This window comes from Eretmochelys imbricata, chromosome 1 (genome assembly GCF_965152235.1).
Source record: "Eretmochelys imbricata isolate rEreImb1 chromosome 1, rEreImb1.hap1, whole genome shotgun sequence".
Taxonomy (NCBI): Eukaryota; Metazoa; Chordata; order Testudines; family Cheloniidae; genus Eretmochelys; species Eretmochelys imbricata.
The window spans coordinates 13,123,971-13,144,377 of NC_135572.1; the positions used below are offsets into that span (position 1 = coordinate 13,123,971).

General features: G+C 46.0%; 1 protein-coding gene across 1 annotated transcript; it reads right to left on the reverse strand.

Moving 5' to 3' along the window:
• Positions 1–1,039: 1,039 nt before the first annotated feature.
• On the reverse strand, positions 1,040–18,374 carry MRPL48 (mitochondrial ribosomal protein L48). The gene is given in 9 exon segments (XM_077837676.1): positions 1,040–1,307; positions 4,671–4,760; positions 5,836–5,938; positions 9,933–10,105; positions 10,866–10,951; positions 14,393–14,430; positions 15,651–15,703; positions 18,215–18,347; positions 18,349–18,374. Coding segments are annotated over 9 exon segments (777 nt in total). The 3' UTR covers positions 1,040–1,232.
• Between the last annotated feature and the right edge of the window lie 2,033 nt (positions 18,375–20,407).

A 20,407-nucleotide genomic window follows, 5' to 3' on the forward strand; every position in this document is an offset into this window, starting at 1 on the left:
TTCTCCACTCTCACCCCTAGTTTTACACTGACTTTGCACAAGTGAAAGTGACTACAAAGCTCCAAGGCAGTGGAGAACCAGGTCCCAGCTATGTATTGTTACGTAGGTTCTGAATGTTTTTGGAAACTACAAAAAAAAAATCATATATGCCTGTTGTCAAGGGCAGATCCAGGGGAAAATTATTCTTCACCAGAGATGAAGAATAAGAGTCAGATACAAGCCCAGTCGAGTAATTTTCCTGTGTAATCTGATTGGTTGACAGTGGTCCAACAGTCACTGTTATTGGCCTTTGACGAGGTCATTTTCTGTTGCTGACTCATCTTGTGATTATTCAGCCACTTGTGAATCAGGATCTCTCGTTTGTGATTAATACTTTCCACCCCTCACAGGGATGTGGAGGCTCCATCCAGGTTGGCAAAATGCTTTGAGAACCTCCCATGAAAGGGGCTATACAAGTGCAAGGAATTATTATAGCCTTCACTGTAGGAAATTAACTAGACAACTGCGTTAAAACCAGTAGCATTTGGAGGTATATTCTGGATCAAATGTTACCTATAGTGTTTCTGGAACAGGATTAAATTGAGCATCACATCTGAAGTTTGGATGGGATTTTTCCCTGCCGCCTGACAGTGACATTCACCTTTATCTGGCTCATTGAGAATAAACAGACACCTCCTCCACAGTGAGGGCAGCTGGTAACAGCCGAGGTCCATCACTGCCTCCCATCTTAGCTCTGTCTATCTTCCCTCAATCTGGGCCCGACTCAGCTCCCGCAGCAGTGTATGGAAAGAATCCTATTTCCTCCAGTAAGAACTAGAGCAGGACCTTTGGGCACAAGCCTGCAATTCTAGACCGCGGTGGGAATTTTGACTGAGAAAAGACTGCAGATTGGGCCCTCTATTTCTAAACCAATGTGTAGAAAAGGCACCCAAGGCAGAACAAACAGGAATGAGGGTGAAGGAATCAGACATGCAATCCAGCCTTTTCATCACCACACGGCTGCAAATCTCGCTACAAAAAAGCACCAGTTGGTCAGATACACAATGGGTACATTTGATTTCATTAAAATAAGCTCCTGAACAGGGCAGGGGAAACATCTTCCAAGCAATAAACATATCAATAAGACCATATTAAGAGTTGCCTTTGAAGGCTACCAGGAGCCAATTAAGGGATGCTATGGCTTCACAAAGATGGCTTTGAAATGGATTGGATAGTTTTAGCTGGACACTGGCTCAGCTCATTTGCGCCATCAGCTCTTCAAGTTCCGGTCGAGCCTTTAATCGAACCTTGAAGTCTGCCTCTGTATGCTGTGGGGAGGAGAAATGGAGGAAATAGGAATAAGTCTTGATCATGTTCCAAGGTAATAGCAAGACAATTATCTCCTGATATCGGCCATGCCAATGTTCTGTACTATACCAAGGGCTTGGTGGTAAGTAAGTGTTCACAGTTCTACTGAGCCAAGCAGTGCTGGAACATTTTCATAGGAATGGCCATACTAGGTCAGACCAAAGGTCCATCTAGCCCAGTATTCTATCTTCCGACAGTGGCCAACGCCAGGTGCCCCAGAGGGAATCAACAGAACAAGTGATCAGTCCCCTGTCGCCCATTCCCTGCTTCTGGCAAACAGAGGCTAGGGACACCATCCCTGCCCCTCCTGGCTAATAGCCATTGATGGACCTATCATCCATGAAAACAGAGCTTGACATGTGGCGCTATCATAACTCAGGAACTCAGTATGTTTTAATCTCTAAAATAATACTTTGAACTTGGGCTGTCAAGCGATTAAAAAAATTAAATGCACGATTAATTGTACTGTTAAAAATAATAGAATGCTATTTAAATATTTGGATGTTTTCTACATTTTCAAATAAATATATTTCAATTACAACACAGAATATAAAGTGTACAGTGTTCACTTTATATGTTTATTACAAATATTTGCACTGTAAAAGCAAAAGAAATAGTATTTTTCAGTTCACCTCACACAAATACTGTAGTGCAATCTCTTTATCATGAAAGTGCAACTTATAAATATAGAATTATGTACAAAAATATCTGCACTCAAAACCAAAACAAGGTAAAACTTTAGAGCCTACAAGTCCACTCAGTCCTACTTCAGCCAATTGCTCAAACAAGTTTATATTTACGGGAGATAATGCTGCCCGCTTCTTGTTTACAATGTCACCTGAAAGTGAAAACAGGCATTCGCATGGCACTGTTGTAGCTGGGGTCACAAGATATTTACATGCCAGATGCGCTAAAGATTCATAAGTCCCTTCATGCGTCAACCACCATTCCAGAGGACACGCGTCCATGCTGACAACGGGTTCTGCTCAACAACGATCCAAAGCAGTGCGGACCCACAACTGAGTGGACTTGTAGGCTCTAAAGTTTTACATTGTTTTGTTTTTGTGTTGTAGTTATGTAACAAAAAATAAATCTACATTTGTAAATTGCACTTTCACGATAAAGAGTTTGCACTACAGTATTTGTATAAGGTGAATTAAAATATACTATTTCTTTTGTTTATCACTTTTACAGAGCAAATATTTGTAATCAAAACATATAAAGTGAGCACTATACACTTTGTATTCTGTGTTGTAATTGAAATCACTATATTTGAAAATATAGAAAAACATCCAAAAATATTTAATAAATTTTAATTGGTATTCTATATTTTAGCAGTGCGATTAAAACTGATTAATCATGATTAATTTTTTTAATTGTGATTAACTTTGAGTTAATCACGTGAGTTAAGGGTGTTTAATCGACAGCTCTATTTTGAACTAATCTGTAGTATCTTTCATCCAAGGATTCCAAAGCACTTTACATCCATTCACAAATCAAGCATTACATCACTCCTCTAAGGCAGGCTCAGAATCAGTGTTTTACAGATGGGGATATGAAGTCAGAGAGAGGTTAAGAGACTCACCCAAGGACATAGTGAATCAGTGGCAGAGCCAGGAATAGAATTCAAGGGCTCTAATTCTCAGTACCTTGCCCTGAACCACACACTCTTCAGAATCCATTGCATAGTTGGGTATCAGTATTTGTTTGTGCAGCGAGTGACTCATACAGAACTGTGAGGGGAAGTCTTTCCGAGAGCCAAGAATTTATTTCTTCTACAAAATGTGTTATAAAAGGAATCTTAACAGGGACTTAACTGAAGCTGGTGACTGACTGTCTGATTCTCCGCCCCCTTAAGATGGTCTAAATCAGGAGTAACTCCACTGAAGTCAATAGAGTCGCATGGGTGTAAGTGAAGAGAATCAGCACACAAGTGCAGAAGTCTTGACTCAGTGAATAAGCAATACAGACACATACATAAACCCTAAATAGCACACACAGACTGGGGTAGCTTACACACTGCCCTGTGAAATGTATCCCTTCCCTAGGTTTCCACACCAACTACCTGTAGCTGTCCTGCTTGGTGAGTTACCTTCTGAGGTTTACAGATCATGAGCTAATGTGGATGCATAAATTAAGAGTAAACAAAACTGGACAAACCATTAAACATATGGAGATGGTTAAGTGCAGCTATCAATGCAAATTGTAGAAGTTCATTTTCAGAGACAGATACAGTTTATTTTATTGGAAGAGGGGGAAATGGAAGATCTACCTATCTTAGGGCCTGATCCAAAGCTCACCAAAGCCCTTTGATTCAGTCCTTTACTTATTACTATAGTTCCCATCCTCTTAGTACTATTGTACTACGCACTATTGTACTAAACCCTATTGTAGAGCTGCCATCTCTCCAGAACTTCACAAGACCATCCGGAGCTCCACACCTCTCTTGTGGGTTACCAAAGGCTAATGTAGTCCACGGATGCAGAAAGAATCACTGACATTGCATATTTTTTGGTCCACAAAAACTACCTTGAGGAAACAGGGCCCCCCAGAGCTGATTTGCTTTTGTAATACAAGGACATACAATGTATAGAGGCTTGAGGGCTTAAATTTTCCTCACCCCACCCCGGTGCAGCAAAGTTTCTCTCTACCCAGAGCCCAGCCAAGGAGCGTGAACTCTGGCTCGCCTCAGTGCTCTGGTGGAATATAAGAATGAGCTTCTGCAGAAAGCAAACAAACCCCCTTCCCAGGAGGAAGTGTGATCTAATAGTTACAGGAGGGCGCTTGGCTTCTGGGTTCCATTCCTAGTCTAACACCGACTCAACTCATTAATCTTGCATAAGTCAATTATCAATCTGTTTCTTCACCTGTAAAAGAGGGACGGTATTTCCCTGCTCCATAAAGGACTTTGTGATCCTTGGATGAAAGGTGCAGTATAAGCACTGCATAGTACTGAAAGGAAAGTATCCTACTCTGAATCCTGGGGATTTTCTCCAGGTGCAAAGCCATTTACAATCCACGCTCCTCATGGGTGGTAATGGGAGTTGGTTGGAAAGGTGTTGGTGGCAGGGAAGGCATGTCACAGGATACAGAAGTCCAAATGCTATCCAGGGCATTGGTCAACGAGCAGAGGAGACAGTGTCACGTAGGCCAACTGACCAAATGGGGGTCTTAGTCTGAGGCGCGTTGGGCACCCACACGTCAATGGGAGAGGCGGGTCTTCTCAGGATCAAGACCTTGTTCTGTGCTGTTGTGAGGCAGATTTCACCACATACATAGTAAACACTTTCTAAATGTGAACACGTCAGTAAACTTAAAGGTACCTCTTTCACCGACAGATGGACCCCTTCGGGCTGGTTACTCTGAATAACCTCCAAGAGTACAGGAGCAAACGTTGAACTCAAACCACTGATCTAAAAGAAGAAAGGAAATGCTGCACGAGAAAAGCCAAACACCGAGCGGACCTGTTACATTAATGGCACGGCAAAGGAGTCGATTTCAATGCAAGCCCAAGGTGGAGCCCAAACAAGACCCTTGCAGTCCAATCACTCCAGGCCAATGTACATAACTTTCGTTTGCAGGGCATCTTCCATGCACACTGTAAACCAACATGTCCAGTTTTGACATGAACCACCCCACATTCCTGCCCACAGTATCCCCACCCTCTGTGCGAGAACCTCCACTGCAGCTGCTGCTGTCTGGAGCATGCATTTTGTATCTCTCCAGCTCACTGTTTTCCTGACTCAGTTGACAATACATCTCCTGGCCCTTTCCTATACCACTTAACTTCTTTAACTCTGCTACTGAGAAGCAGAAAGACTGACATACAGATGTATGCGTTGGCGTGCGCACGCACTGTAGGTACAGAGACACATTCACGCACAGCATAGTTTTTTTAATTCAGGTTAAATTGTTGCTAATGTCTGGATCCCTACCACAGAACCTGCCATGGAAAACTTGGGACATCAGTGTCAACTCTGAAAGTTCTCAGCATCAGCTCCGTGCCATGGAAAACTTCTACCTTTTAAAGCTTCGAAAGTTTAACCCAGAAAAGGTTTAAGCACAAGTCTGGGTGTATGTAGCTATAAGATGAGGCGGAAAGCATCACTGAGGAAACAGATTCTAGTTTAAAAACTGCTAAGGGTCAATATAACCAGTGAGCTTAAAAAAATTATTACAAATCACTTCACGGTGATAGGAGCCAGTAAAGAGGCGTTTGGACAAATATCTCGTTATGACTTTTCCATCCGTACTGTCGACCACTTAGTGTAAAAGAGATAGTACCTCTAAAAATTAGAGATGAGAGACAAGCCTTCTGGGCTCTCCACTCTGCAAGCGGCTCACTGTGTGACTTTTAGTTAATTAATTTCTTCGTGCCTCAGTTTCCACATACAAGTGGTTAGAGAGTTAGTTCGGTGCTTTGAGATCTTCAGATGTAAAGTGCTATGCAAGAGCAGAGCTTCATTATAGGCAAACAAAATTTCATACCTGTACAACTCGCTGGTGGGTTGTAAGAACAGCATCTAGGTACAGCCTGGACCCTTGCTCCTGCACGACCATTACCTCCGTGGTTTTAGTGGGCATCGCATAGCTGTAGAAACAACAATTCAGCTATCAGCAATCGGGGAAATGTTGACAGCCCTTGGCAGGAATGAGTGAACTTTCAGCAGAAGAGAACATGGGATGAGATGAAGCATTCATGAGAAATTAACTATGCAAACAAGGAAGACTGCATTAGGGGCTGACACAAGCAGGGCTGTATAATCACTTGTGTGACAGGACAGAGATAAGTCTACAGCATTCCTGCTGCCCAGAAGCTCTTTTGGGCACAAATGCTAACACAAGAGGAGATAACTTTATTCAATGCCTTTGTTGCTGAAAGAGAGATTTAAAGCAAACATCTAGTACATAGTTACTGCGAATGAAAATTAAACCAGGTACATTAACTGACTTGTGTCTTTCACAATGGTTATTAAGAAGAGTAAGAAATGGCTGGTGTAACTTGCCAGTTAGAAAGACTTTATTTTCACCAAAATGGGCCTAGTATGTACAAAGGAGAGATACTTGGCCAAATTCTGTTCACATTTACATCAGTGTAAATCTACAGATTTCAGTGGTGTTACTCTGGATTTACAATGGTGCAAATGAGAACAGAATTTGGCCCACCGTGCAAACCGCTTGTACTGCGATTCAATTAGCGAGGAGGGATGATCTGGTGGTTAAAGGCACTGGACTCTCACTCAGGAGGTCTGGGTTCAATGGTCATGTCAGCCACAGACTTCCTGGGTGACCCTGACCAAATCATTTAATATCTCTGGCCTCACTCAAAGGTTGCTAATACTTCTTTTCTCCCCTACTTTGTCTGTACTATATGTACAGCCCCTAGCACAATGGGGTCTTGCCCTCAGTTGAGGCATGCAGGCATTACTGTAATACAAGTAACAATCTATGTAATAACCACAGCCTAGGGTATGAAGCAGTCATCTTGGTTGTGGGCTCTTCCTGTAATTATTCATAGGCGCCGAACAGAAGGCATATTAATTTCCAAGCATCTGTGGGTCTTGTTCTTAAATGTTTAACAGGGGGTTGGAGGACTCGAGGGATTGGTGATCCATAGAGTTTGCGGGCAGACGGGACCATAAGATCATCTAGTCTGATCTCAGTGGGATATCCAAATGGGATCCAAGAGCCTTTTAATTTAAGTCTCTGCCATTTGACAGCTGTTCACTGAATTATATGACATTTGTGAGTGGTCCCAGTTTGTCTAGAGCATCCACATTGCAGAAAGAGACCATCACAACTGGTCTACGCATGCAGGACTTTCAACTCCACGGCTGTGATACAGCACCTCATACAAGAGTAGGGGTTCTCAAACTGGGGGTTGGGACCCCTTCAGGGGTCACGAGGTTATTACATGGGGGGTCATGAGCTATTAGCCCCCATCCCAGATCTCACTTTGCCTCCAGCATTTATAATGGTGTTAAATATATTAAAAAGTGTTTTTAATTTATAAGGGGGTATCGCACTGAGACGCTTGCTACATGAAAGGGGTCACTGGTACAAAAGTTTGAAAACCACTGTACAAGAGTCTAAAAAAGTCAATTCACCTTCTTTACATTTTTAAATAGGGTTTAAACAGTGAGCATTACGCACCATACATAAATTAAACAGCATTCGGGCACAGATTCCCATATGTGCTAACATCCTTTCACAGTAGTTATGACAGGTCCTTGGACAACCTCATGAAGACCCCAAAGGAATCAGCACTTATCACAGGGGATGGTCATGGCTGCACACTTTTACAGATAAGCTTTGTGCATAACCCTCACTGAAGTGAAACAGATGGCATCGTTTCGTCCCACAATTATTGCTCTGCAAAGACACTGCAGGAGTCACACGCCCTGCCACATAATCCACAGAAGCATTCAGAACAGCACAGTTCGCTTCTCAGATCTAATATTGGAACCACGATTATAAGAGACCCCCCCACGCTACCTCGAGGAGAGCACCACGACTCTAACCTAGAAGAGAGGGGTGGGGTTAGTATGGATCTGACAAGAAAATACATTCAAAGAACATTTCCTTAATGAAACCCTCTCTGTAGATGCCCACTGTAGGACAGTAGGGAAATGGTTAATGTTGACATGTTAAATGTCATCATTAGCATCTAGAGTTAATATCGTATCGAGATGAACAGGAATAATTCACACATCATAGAGCTGTTGTTACAAGTGATCTGCAGAGTCAGGCAGACAATGGTGCAGCAGGTCAGATCCTTCACATCTCCAATGTGAAACAAAGTGAAAGCGTAAATCCTGGCAACAATATTGGGGTCCCTGGAGAAGAGCTAGTCCAGTTCTCTCCCCACATCTAGTTCAATCTCGTCTCTGCTATTTATAAACTGAAAAAGTGCAGTCCAGCCCCTTCACAAAAGCTGCCTTGTGACAAGCCTTTCCATGTCTTTGGAAAGCAAATTAAAATACAGACTTTGAAGGGTCTCGTCCTATTTTTAGGGAAATTATAGCTGTGGTGGAACAAAGAATTTGTAGGACAAAGCCCACAAGTCACTGTTCTGCCTGATCCAAGCTCCATGGTGCTACTGTAATTATCAGAGCTTTTAGAGGAGAAAAAGATCAAGACAGAGTGGGTGAAAAGTGACCTTGTCTCTAAATGTGGGGCAGTGAGGAGAGATCCATCCACGCAACAGATGTACGGGAACAAAATCTGACTCAAATCAGCAGAAGCTCTGTCTGCATTACATGCCCCATTTCTTTTCTGAGACACAGACAAAAGTGAAATGTGTCAAGAGGAAAAGAATCCAACGCAACTGACAGGGCATTTTAACACCTCACAACATGTGGAAAAGACACATGGAGTGCTAGGACTCCAATTAGATTTGTGGCACTTTTCATCTTCAAAGAACTCTACCCACGTCCAGCCATCCTCAAGACCTGTGAGGTAAGCAGGCATTAGTCAACACATTTTGCAGATGGAAAAGCTTGGGCAGAGAGGTGGCAAGTCCATGGAGTAGCCAGGATTAGAACTCAGAAATTCCCCTTTCCCATTCCTGTGCTCAGACCACAGGCTAATGCCCCTTTCTCCACTGACTGAAAACTGAGAGCTAAATTCTTCCCTGTGATCTGCACAGCCAGTCTATTGATACCCATCCTGTGCCTTTTCCTACTTGAACAGAGCTCTCAGTGAGGTCAGTCAAGAGCCCATGGAGACTGAAAGAACAGAATAAATTCAAGAGAATCATCATACAGATCAGAGAGGAAAATTCAGACACACACAAATGTCACAGGGGTGGGAAAACTACTGCCCGTCAGACATTTTAATCCTGCCCCTGAGCTCCCACCGGGGAGTGGGGTCTGGGGCTTGCCCCGTTCCGCACGTGCCGTGACTCTGCGTGGCTCCCAGAAGCAGCAGCATGTCCCCCCCTCCAGCTCCCATGTGTAGCAGCAGCCAGGGGGCTCCACACACTGCCCCTGCCCCAAGCGCCACCCCTGTAGCTCCCATTGGCCGGGAACCGCGGCCAATGGGAGCTGCAAGGGCAGCATCTGCAGATGGTGCAGTACGCAGAGGTAAGCGCTGCCCGGAGCCTGCACCCCTGACCTCCTCCCACGCCCCAACCCCCTGGCTCAGCCCTGATCTCTCTCCCGCCATCCGAACCTATGGTCCCAGCCCGGAGCACCCTCCTGCACACCAAACCTCTCACCCTCAGCCCCACCCCAGAGCCTGCACCCCCAGCCAGAGCCTTCACCCCACTGCACCCCAACCCCCTGCCCCAGGGAGGAGCCCCCTTGTGCACCCTGAACTTATTTCTGGCCTCACCCCAGAGCCCACACCCCCAGCCAGAGTCCTCACTCCCTCCCACACCCCAACCCCAATTTTGTGAGCATTCATGGCCTGCCATATAATTTCCATATCCAGATGTGGCCCTCAGGCCAAAAAGTTTGCCCATCCCTGGTGTAACACCTTCACCTGCAAGGCTCTCATTTTTGTACTGTACCCCAGCAAGACCAAAGTACATATGGCATGTCATGTAAACACATAGAGATCACATGCAGGGGTGGCCTTTATACCTTTCGATCACCCTAATGGAGAATCGGTTGCAGAGTTTATGAACATATTGAGCAAAATGCTCCACCAGGCACATGTCGTACGCAGTCATCTGTATGTTCAGGTCTCCATATGCATGATCTGATCCAGCACTAATCTCCTTCATCCGTATCCTGTCCCTTTTCCTCTTTGAAACCTATAAGAAAGTGAAATACCCTTCAGCATTCTTGGAAATGTCTAACTATACAAGATTCATGCCCAGTAGTGGTTAGAGCAGAGGACTGGTAGCCTGGAGTCTATACCCACCTCTAACGCTGATTTGCTGAATAATCTTAGGCAAGTCAAGGCTTCTCTGTGTTCATTTTCCCAGTTGTAAAATTCAGGATAACACCTAATTTACAGAAGTGTTCTGAGACTTAATTGGGATGACAGGCCCTCTAGAAGCACCACACTCGCCTGGACAATGTATGCTTAGCATGAAAAACTACTTCTTCCAGAAGGAACTAAGGAGTTGGAACAAACTGCTCCTATTTCAGCCTCTGCCTTCGAGGCACCTGTCTAGACGAATTATTGTTTCATTTATCCAGAAATGTCTTTTCCAAATTCCAGGTAAAGTAAAAAGTTCAAAATGGACCAAGACTTTACTCACTAATATTCAGCAAGGGCTTGTGATTGGTTTGGTTAAGTTCAAACATAATTAATAGTTTCCATTAGCCGAACCATTTAGAGACTTAAATAAGGAAGTAATGAACGCAAGAAAATATTTGTGCAGTGCTTTGAATAGGATATTTCTCATTGTACAACAATCTCTGCTGGGAGAGGCAGCAGGAAAGCAGCATAATCTTCACTTGGATACTCAGAAGCCCACAGAATTAGCAGCACCAACATTTTAATTAGTCTGTAAATGTATCCGAATTGATTGAAAGTCAACACCGTCAGAGCACTGAAATGCCTACCTCCAGCGGAAGCAGGTGTCTGAACCTCCCAATGCCATGGGTAGGCTGGGACCTGTAGTGTCTGTTGCAGCTCAGCAACGTGCTGCCTTTAAAGAGGAAGACAGAACACATACGTTTCAAGTTAAAGGTCAGACAACTCTTCTCCTGATAAAGCAGTAACAGTATGGAAGCTAGGAGTTCTCCAGGAATCTACTGAGGAGAGGTGGGGCTGGCAGGGGCAGAAACCTGGAAGAAGAGTCTTTCTGTCTGTAATGAGGTGTTTTAGAGCAGTGGTTCTCAACCTTTCCAGACTACCGTACCCCTTTCAGGAGTCTGATTTGTCTTGCGTACCCCAACTTTCACCTCACTTAAAAACTACGTGCTTACAAAATCAGACCTAAAGACACAAAAGTGTCACAGCCACACTGTTACTGAACAATTGCTTACTCTCATTTTTATCATATAATTATAAAATAAATCAATTGGAATATAAATATTGTACTTACATTTCAGTGTATAATATATAGAACAGTATAAACCAGTCATTGTATGAAATTTTAGTTTGCACTTGCTTTTTATGTAGCCTGTTGTAAAACTAGGTAAATACCTAGATGAGTTGCTGTAAACGCAATATTGCTATTTATATTATATAACAAATATATATTATATAAATAATATTTCAAGCGTATGCATACCCCTGGTTGAGAACCACTGCTTTAGAGTGGCCAGAGGTGGGCAAGATGCTTCACACAGAAGACATGTCCCTGCCCTAGTCTACACTGTAGGTTACTCTGGGTTAGTCATGTACCCAACACACCACAGTGGTTCAGTTAAGTATTGGGGGAGGAGTAAATATTTGTTGCACATAAGGAGGGTTGGGGGGCATGTCCCATTGTCTCTTGTCAAGTTCTCAGGTGAGATATAAATGAGGCAAGGGTAGTGACTTGGCAGACCACAATAGACTGGGAGAAAGGGAAGGGATCCCTAACAGGAGGACATTCAAGGAGTTCAGCATGGAAAGGGCTGGAGCATGATGGTAGTGGTGAAACTGTGATGGATCCAGGTTCCCAGTTATCCTTAAATCCAGTCCTGCTTCAAATATTCATGTATCCAAAGAAAAGACAAGCCCTTGTTTGTTCTCATTACTCTGGGGCAAAGTGCTGTCCCTACAGCCTTAACTTTAATAAGGGCACCCCAGAGTCAGGCGATTTTTTAGACTGAAACACAATACCTTGAACAAGCAGCGTTCAAGAACACACTAGATCCTGTCCACACTTCAAGACCAAACTGTGTTTTAATCACGTCAGAGGACTGCTGTGTTGTAACAGAATCCACCAGCACAGTAGATACTGAAGTGTAGATGGAAACTTAAATTGGGTTTAAAACTGGTTCCACTAAGCGTTCCTGACCCAGTGTAGACAGGGAGTATTGGGCTAGACCAGAGGTCTCAAACACACGGCCCGCCAGCTCCCTGCGGAGCTTTGGGGGAGGTACCTGGAGGCGCAGCCAGGGCAACACACAGACCCCTGTGCCCCCCCAGGTCCCGGCCGCTTCCTGGAGCGGCGCAGGGGTAAGGCAAGCGGACAGGGAGGGAGCCTGCCCTGCCCCCGGTGCGTGCCGGGCTGGACCCGCCCCCCACCCCCCGAACCTCTCCTGCAGCCAAACCCCTTGCCCTGAGCCCCCTGCTGCACCCCGACCCCCTGCCCTGAGCTCCCTGATACACCCTGCCCCCCTCCTACCCCCCCTGGGGACAGGGAGGGGGCGGAGTTGGGGTGTGGATTTTGGGGAAGAGGTTGGAATGGGGGCAGGGAAGGGGTGGGAAGAGGCGGGGCAGGGCGGGGCCTCATGGAAGCGGTAGAGTGGGGGCGGGGCTGGGGTGGTCAGTGGTGCAGCCTTCGGGCTGATGTACTAGTCCTCATGTGGCCCTCGTGGTCATTTGAGTTTGAGACCCCTGGGCTAGATTCACAAAAGGACTTAGGGGACTGACTGTCACGTTAGCCACCTAAATCTCAGAATCAGGCCCCACTGGGATTCACAAAAAAACCTTCAGCTGCTGACAAACACTGTGGGGTAAATTCGCCCAGCACCTACGTTTTTGCAGTAAAAGTTCTGTGGGCATCTACAGTTCAGCTTCTGAGCATGTGCACTGCAGCCCCACTCCAGGCATCCAGACACCTAAGCCCCAAAGCGATGCACAATCTGGAGGAAGGACCGGTGTTCCTCCCCCTAACTACTCGCCTGTGGGACCCGATCAGGTAATGTCCAGAGCTTACCTACTGGATCAGGTGCCTGTAGGCAAGCTTACATCAAATGGCTGCCGGGAGAAGGCAGGAAAGGGGAGAACAGGAGGAAGAAGATTCCTTCATAACTTTTAGCCCAGTGGTTAGGACACTCGCCTGGGATGTAGGAGACCCCCCATTCAACTTCCCCCTCCACCTGATGAGGAAAAGGGATCTGAACAGGGATCTGCCACCTCTCAGGTGAGTCCCTTAGCCACTGGTCTATTGGACATTCTGATATAGGGCTCCCTCTCCCTCTTTGTTTGAAGTTGTTCCTCTGGCAATAAATAATGAAAAAATTATTGGGACAGAGAGAGAGAGCAAGCACAAGCATGAGAATAACTTCCTAGCCTGGTGGCTGGAGCACTCACTTGGGAAGTGGGAGACACAGAGTCCAGTCCCCCTGCTCCAATAAAATTTTAAATTATTTACCCACAGTGGGACAGCTTCAACAGGAGAGCCCCATATCAGAACATCCCATAGCCCAATGGCGAGGGCACTCAGCTAAGTAGCAGATCCCTGTTCAAATCCCTTCTCATCAGACAGAGGGCGGAATTGAACCAGGAATCTCTCATATCCCAGGTGATAACCTAACCACTGGGCTAAAAGTTATGAGGGAGGTCCTCCTTCTCTCCCCTCCTCAGCTTGTTCCAAAAATGGGGCAGACACCTAACCCAAAGAGAAGGTTTGCAGATAAGAATCCCAAGCAGGGGACGGTACCTCCCTGCAGTCTGGATTTAGGTTCAGGAAGAGGGGCAGGGCTTAGAACACACCACTCTCCTTGGCATCTCCCATTGGCTCTCTTAGGCGGAGAGCGACCTAGTGTGCTGGCTTCTGTGAATCCCACTCCAAGGCACCTTCCCCCACATTCATTGTACAAAAAGCTGAGATGCCACACTAAACTCTGTGAATCCCAGGGATTTTCTAGGCACCTAAAAGTTAAGTGTGGTGACACTACATTTCTTTGTGAATACAGCCCATAGTCTCTAGCACATGTTTCTCCACAACATAAAGTCAGTCTGACTAGGACTCTCTGCTTAGCAGAGTCCTAGGAATGGAACAAGAGGAGGATTTTCAGTCAGATCAAAGGTGTGACTGAATGCTGGCCCAGTGCCCACCTGAATTATTTATTATAACACCATCAATCAGCTCAAATTTGGTTTAAAGAATTAAACAGCAAGGTGACATGAGGGCTCAAGTGTGAATATTCGTTTCAGGTACAAGAAGGTTTTTAGTGTATTGTATTCAAAATCTACAGCGAGTTCTTACCTACAGCACAGGTGGGGCTCTCTCTGGCTGCTGTTACTCTAAAGGAAAAGCCAGGATGAAAGTTAAAAGCTATTGTTGTTTCATTTATAAAAGTACTATATAGATTTTCAGTCTCTAAATGGAAAGTCATTATTCTTGAGTGACAGGTATTACAGGCAGAGAGTGTGGAAAATGGATTATATCTTTACAGAACTGCAGCCCTCGTTCCTGCATTATCTGCGCACCTCATACCCATTAATGGATGTTACCCTCACACCACCACTGTTGGGTAGGGTAGCATTATCCCCACAGGACAGATTAATTGGCACAGGACAGATTAAATGACTTGCCCAAGGTCACACGGACCTAGGGCAAGTCTGGGGTTGAGCTGGGAATCAACACCAGGTATCCCAAGTCACAATTCACTAGACCCAGAGTGTCAAACTCATTTGAGGGAAAGAGAGCCAGATTCCATGTTTCATTATGTTGGGAGCTAGGGTGGGAATTCAGGATGGCATACTCTGCTTGATCCCCATTGGAGATTCCTCTGATGTCAGTGGGAGGAGCACACAAAGATAGAGGAGACATAGCTTTTACATAGTAACTAAAACATTTATCTATCCTTGTTTTCTTTCTCTGCAGCAACTCCCAATTCCCACCCCTCGAGGACTTCACTCCCACCCCTCCAATCTTTCCATCTGCTACAGTGATCCATTAATGCTGACATTACAACACCATCAGTGGGCTTTAGAGATGATACACTGATCAAATTAATAAGGAGTAGGTCACCCCGACTCATTTTTTCAGTTCTCTGCAAATTCAGACAGACATCATGACATTGGTTTACACCCCCCATCCCCATTACATTTGGAAGATTATGGCTGCAGCCATGATGTCTAGAACTTTCATTTTAAAAACAAAGTTGAAATTCCGCACAGTATGAGTATGGCATGTGAGCCACAAATACATCATGCACACCTGATCTGGTCCATGGGTTTTGAGTTTTGACACCCATGCACTAGATCATTCTTCCTACACTGATGGTGCAAGGAACCATCTCTTCTACAGATCCTGCTATTCTATCAGCTTCCAGATGTCATATGAAACATTCCTTTCACTATATCTCAATGTTTTACCTTTCTCTGATATTATTTTTCAACTGTATAGTGATTTATTTTTATATATGTACAAGTTTTCCGGGCCAGTTTGTAAAAGAGACAGGATTTTAAAATGTTATCTTGAATCTTACATTTACTCGGTCAGATTTCAGAATCCTTACCTGCTAAGAGCAAATGCCTGTTTTAGAAACATTTCCTTCCCCAGGCATAGAACCTACAACAAACCAACATTGTTAGAACACAAACAAACATGTAAGAAAAGCATGAAGATTTTCAAAGCAGTCAGTTGTTAGCTTATTCATCTTGGAATGCATCTTCCCTAACAAAATTCAATAAATCCATAATGTACCAATAAACTTCCCAACCAGTTGTCACGTGCCTAAAGCAAAGCATCACTTCTCAGTACACTGCCACAACACAAAAGGGCACAGAATAACAGGAAGACAGATTACTGTAATTTCTCTTTCATACACTCGATCACTTGTACATGTGTATTCCAGTAACTTGATATTAAGGGACCCACTACTGACCAAATTCACCCCTGGTGTCACTCCACTGACTTCAACTTAAACTAACTATATTAATTACCTTCCCATTTACTCCAGCAGTATCTGGTTTGGTAAAGACACAATTCCTCTTCTCTGCGATAATATCTAGCGTCCACCCAAAATATCTGACACAATTTATGATAGGAGGAAAAATATCAAAAGAAAGACAAGACAGACTAAAGTGCTCTAAATATCCATCAAGAGCTCAGTATTTAAGCCTCGTCTACACTAGACATTTTCAGAATATCTCCAAACAGCTCCTCTGGTTATAGCCACATTTGGAGTGGTAGCACAGACAAGGCACTAACTTTTACCATACCTTCTCTAGTGTAGGGGAAGACCACACGGTGGTAAGGCTGGTGACCAACTCACCCTACTGCTCACACTGTTTGCCATTGCTAACACTGGGGGATTTGTACTGGTTTTAGTGCACCACTTGGGATATTTCCATAGAATTGTCAATGTAGACACATCTTCAGATCCTTCCATTTTACAGATGAAGAAACTGAGGCACAGAGAGAATAAGTGACTTCCTGAGGTCACACAGAACAGAACCAAGTTCTCCTGACTCCCACTATCCTGCTCTAAATACTGAACAATAGTGCTTTCTGATACAAAATGCACTATTGGAAACAATCTCCCACTGGCCTTTGAGGAAAGAAGGGGTGGCCAAAGCATGACCCACAGAGTTCAATAGTGCAGCCCACAGGTCCTTGCATGGTCTCTCCTGATGCAAGCAGAGGATTTGTAATTGGCACAGGAACATGGGACTTTCCATATGAAGGAGAAGGGTGACTATATTCAACTCCTTTTCATAATAAATAAGGCCTGGCCTACACCCAAAACTTAGGTTGACTTTACGGCGCTCAGGGGTGTGAAAATTTCACAGCCAAGAGACATAGTTAAGCCAATCTAAGCCCTGGTATAGACACTGCTTTGTCAATGGAAATACTATACCGTCAACTTAGCTACCACCTCTCAGGGAGGTGGATTTATTACAGCAATGGAAAAACCTCTTCCATCACCATAACAAGTGCCTATGCTACTGTGCCGCACTAGCACTTGTTGTGTAGACATCGGCTAAGAGTCTCCCATGTTAAGAAAGATTAATTCAGTCTGGAAGAGCTGCAGAGAAGGGCTACTGGGATGATCAGAGAAATGGAGAACCTACCTTATGAGAAAAAAGAAAAGGAGTACTTGTGGCACATTAGAGACTAACAAATTTACGAAAGTTTATGCTCAAATAAATTTGTTAATCTCTAGGGTGCCACAAGTACTCCTTTTCTTTTTGCGAATACAGAGTAATGTGGCTGTTACTCTGAAACCTACCTTATGAGAGGAGACTTAAGGAGTTTGTCTCATTTAGCCTAACCAAACAAAGGAGGAGAGAAGATATGATTGCTCTCTATAAATACATCACAAAGATAAACACCAGGGAAGGAGAGGAATTATTTAAGTTAAGTGCCGGTGTTGACAAAAGAACAATGGATTTTAACTGGCTCTCAATAAGTTTAGGCTTGAAATTAGGCAAAGGTTTCTAACCATCAGAGGAGTGAAAAATCTGGAACAGCCTTGCAAGGGAAGCAGTGGGGAAAAAAACCCAACCAGCTTCAAGACTGAGCTTGATCAGTTTATGGAGGGGATGGTATGATGAGACTGCCTACCCTGGCATACGGCCCATCTGCAACTGCTATCAGCAAACATCTCTAACAGCTAGAGATGGGACACTGGAGTGGGAGGGCTCTGAGTCACGACAGAGAATTATTTCCCAGGTGCCTGGCCGGCAGGTTTCGTTCACATGCTCAGGGTCTAACTGACCGCACAACACTCGGGGCTGGGAAGGAATTTTCTTCCAGCTCAGCGTGGCGGAGACCCCGGGGGCGGGTTCCCTCTGCGCTGTGGGGCACGGGCCACTGGCTAGACTGAATTTGAGCAAGTGGTGGGTTTTCCGTCCTTTGAATCATGATTTGAGGCTGTTTTAGTAACTCAGTCAGAGGCTGGGGGTCTCTAGCGGGGGGGTTTCTGTGGAGGCAGACGAACACGGCTACCCCGCGGCCACAGGGCTGGGCTAGCGAGGCCCTGGGGGCTCCCAGGTGCAGGAGGCCGGACCAGGCGATCCCGGCGGACTCGCTGGCCCTACCTCCAGGAGCGCCGCGCTTGGGCTCCCAATCACTTACCAGCAAACCCGGCAGCGGGGCGGCTCCTGGCGGAGTGGCCAGGACCGGGGCGAATGACCCCTCGTCGCCCGCCGCCGCCAAAACCTCCCCCGCCCCTGGGAAACGCCCGCCCCGGCGCCCTCCTGCCCCGCGCCAATACCTTCCCCAGCGCCGCGCGCATCCCCGCCCGCCGCCCGGCCGGAAGAGCGGGGGCGCGCCCGGCAGGCAAACGCGTCCCCCGCGCTCCCGGTCCGGCAGCGCGTGCATCCCCCTACGCTTCCTGAGTCTCACACCTGCAGTTCCGCAGCAACTCGGTTCCCCCGTCTCCGCCCCGGGCCGCAGGGAGGATATCGACCTCCAGGTGGCCTGAGCCGGGCAGGGCTTGGTCAGGCCAGCCTGGACCCCGGGCGGCTCTTGCTCTGGGCCGGAGGCTGGTTCCCTTGCAGGAGGCATGCAGGGAGGTGGTGTGCCACAGCAGCCTGCAGTGCCCGGGCTGCAGAGCCCTGCCTGCACCCCCCCCCCTCCCCCACGGGCCTGCACACAAGGACAGCCTGGGGCGGGACACGTCTGGCCCTAGACTGCGCTGGGGAGAGGCGGGTATTTTAATACCTCAGTGTTGGAGCGTGTCCAATTATTTCCTCTGCACAATATTAGGTGGAGGAAAAATTCCATCATTGAGGTATTAGCCGGGGGCTTCAGAGAAGCAGGAACAGGTTCAGGTCCCTGCTTCCCCTCCCTCCCCCTGCCCGACTTCCTGTGTGGAGGGGTGTTTTGAGGATAAATGCATTACCCATGGGGAAGTGCTCACATACTGAGGTGTCAGGGTCCACATGGCTACCTAAGACGGGGGGGCAACCTGGGGCTCCGGAGCCACAAGCGGCTCTTTCGTAGTTAATATGCGGCTCCTTGTACAGGCACCGACTCCAGGGCTGGAGCTACAAGCGCCAACTTTCCAATGTGCTGGGGGGTGCTCACTGCTCAACCCCTGGCTCTGCCACAGGCCCTGCCCCCACTCCACCCCTTCCCACTCCCTCCCCTAAGCCTGCCGTGCCCTCGCTCCTCCCCCTCCCCGAGCTTCCTGCACGCCACAAAACAGCTGATCAGGAGCTGTGGCAAGGTGCTGATCAGTAGGGCTGCTGGTGGTCGGGAGGTGCCGGGGCGGGGGGATCTGATGGGGGGCTGCTGACATATTACTGTGGCTCTTTGGCAATGTACATTGGTAAATTCTGGCTCCTTCTCAGGTTCAGGTTGCCACCCCTGACCTAAGAGATGCATATATGTCCATGTTTCCCTATATCCATGTATCCACACTCATGTGCATGTGTTGTGTTGGCAAGTCCTTTAAACAACATGTGGGTTTTCTATACCCACTCATATATGTTCTGGTCTTTTAAGGTGTTATTAACATCTGTTTTGTTAATTTATTATTGTGATCATTAGAACTGCTGATGCAGCTCCCATAGTCCTTTATCATAATTATTATTTTTTGTCTCTCCCTCCCCTGCTTTTTGCAAGGTCGCCAGCAGCCAAGGAATAGTGCTAAGCTCAAGCATAAAAGTGCTAAATAAGCAGGATCAGTTGCGGAGGAAAACTGATTAAAATCATGCAATTCCTCTGCAGTCAGCCTTGCTTGTAAAGCACATCATCAACTGTGTTGCATTTTCAATTTCATGTTTTTTCCCCCTGCAGCACTGGAACCCCTAATGCAACAGCCTTATCCTAGTCTAGTGCATAAGAACCAGAAAGTGACCTCTTGAATTCTGACAATCTTCTAATGTTGTTAATTGAAAGATGAACAGGGTATAGACGAGGTGATGTAACAAGTCCATCCAACTTCAATGGTTCTATGAATAATGTGTTATATTAGTAACACATATAGAAGTAAATTAATACCAGCCCTGCCAAGTAGCTCACATTTGGTACATAGTAGATGGGAGGAAGCAGTAGACGTGATATATCTTGATTTTAATAAGGCTTTTGACACAGTCCCACATGACATCTCATAAGCAAACTGGGGAAGTGTGGGCTAGATTAAACTATTATAAGGTGGGTGTGACTTGCTTCCCCTGGGGTGCCACCTGGAACTGGGGTACCACTGAGCCCTCTGACCCAGCAGCCTGGGCTCCCTCTCACACTTTGCTGCTGTGACAAGTTGCAAAGTCCTCCAAGCTTGCACTTTCACCAGCATTCACACAGGTATGGACACACCCAGCT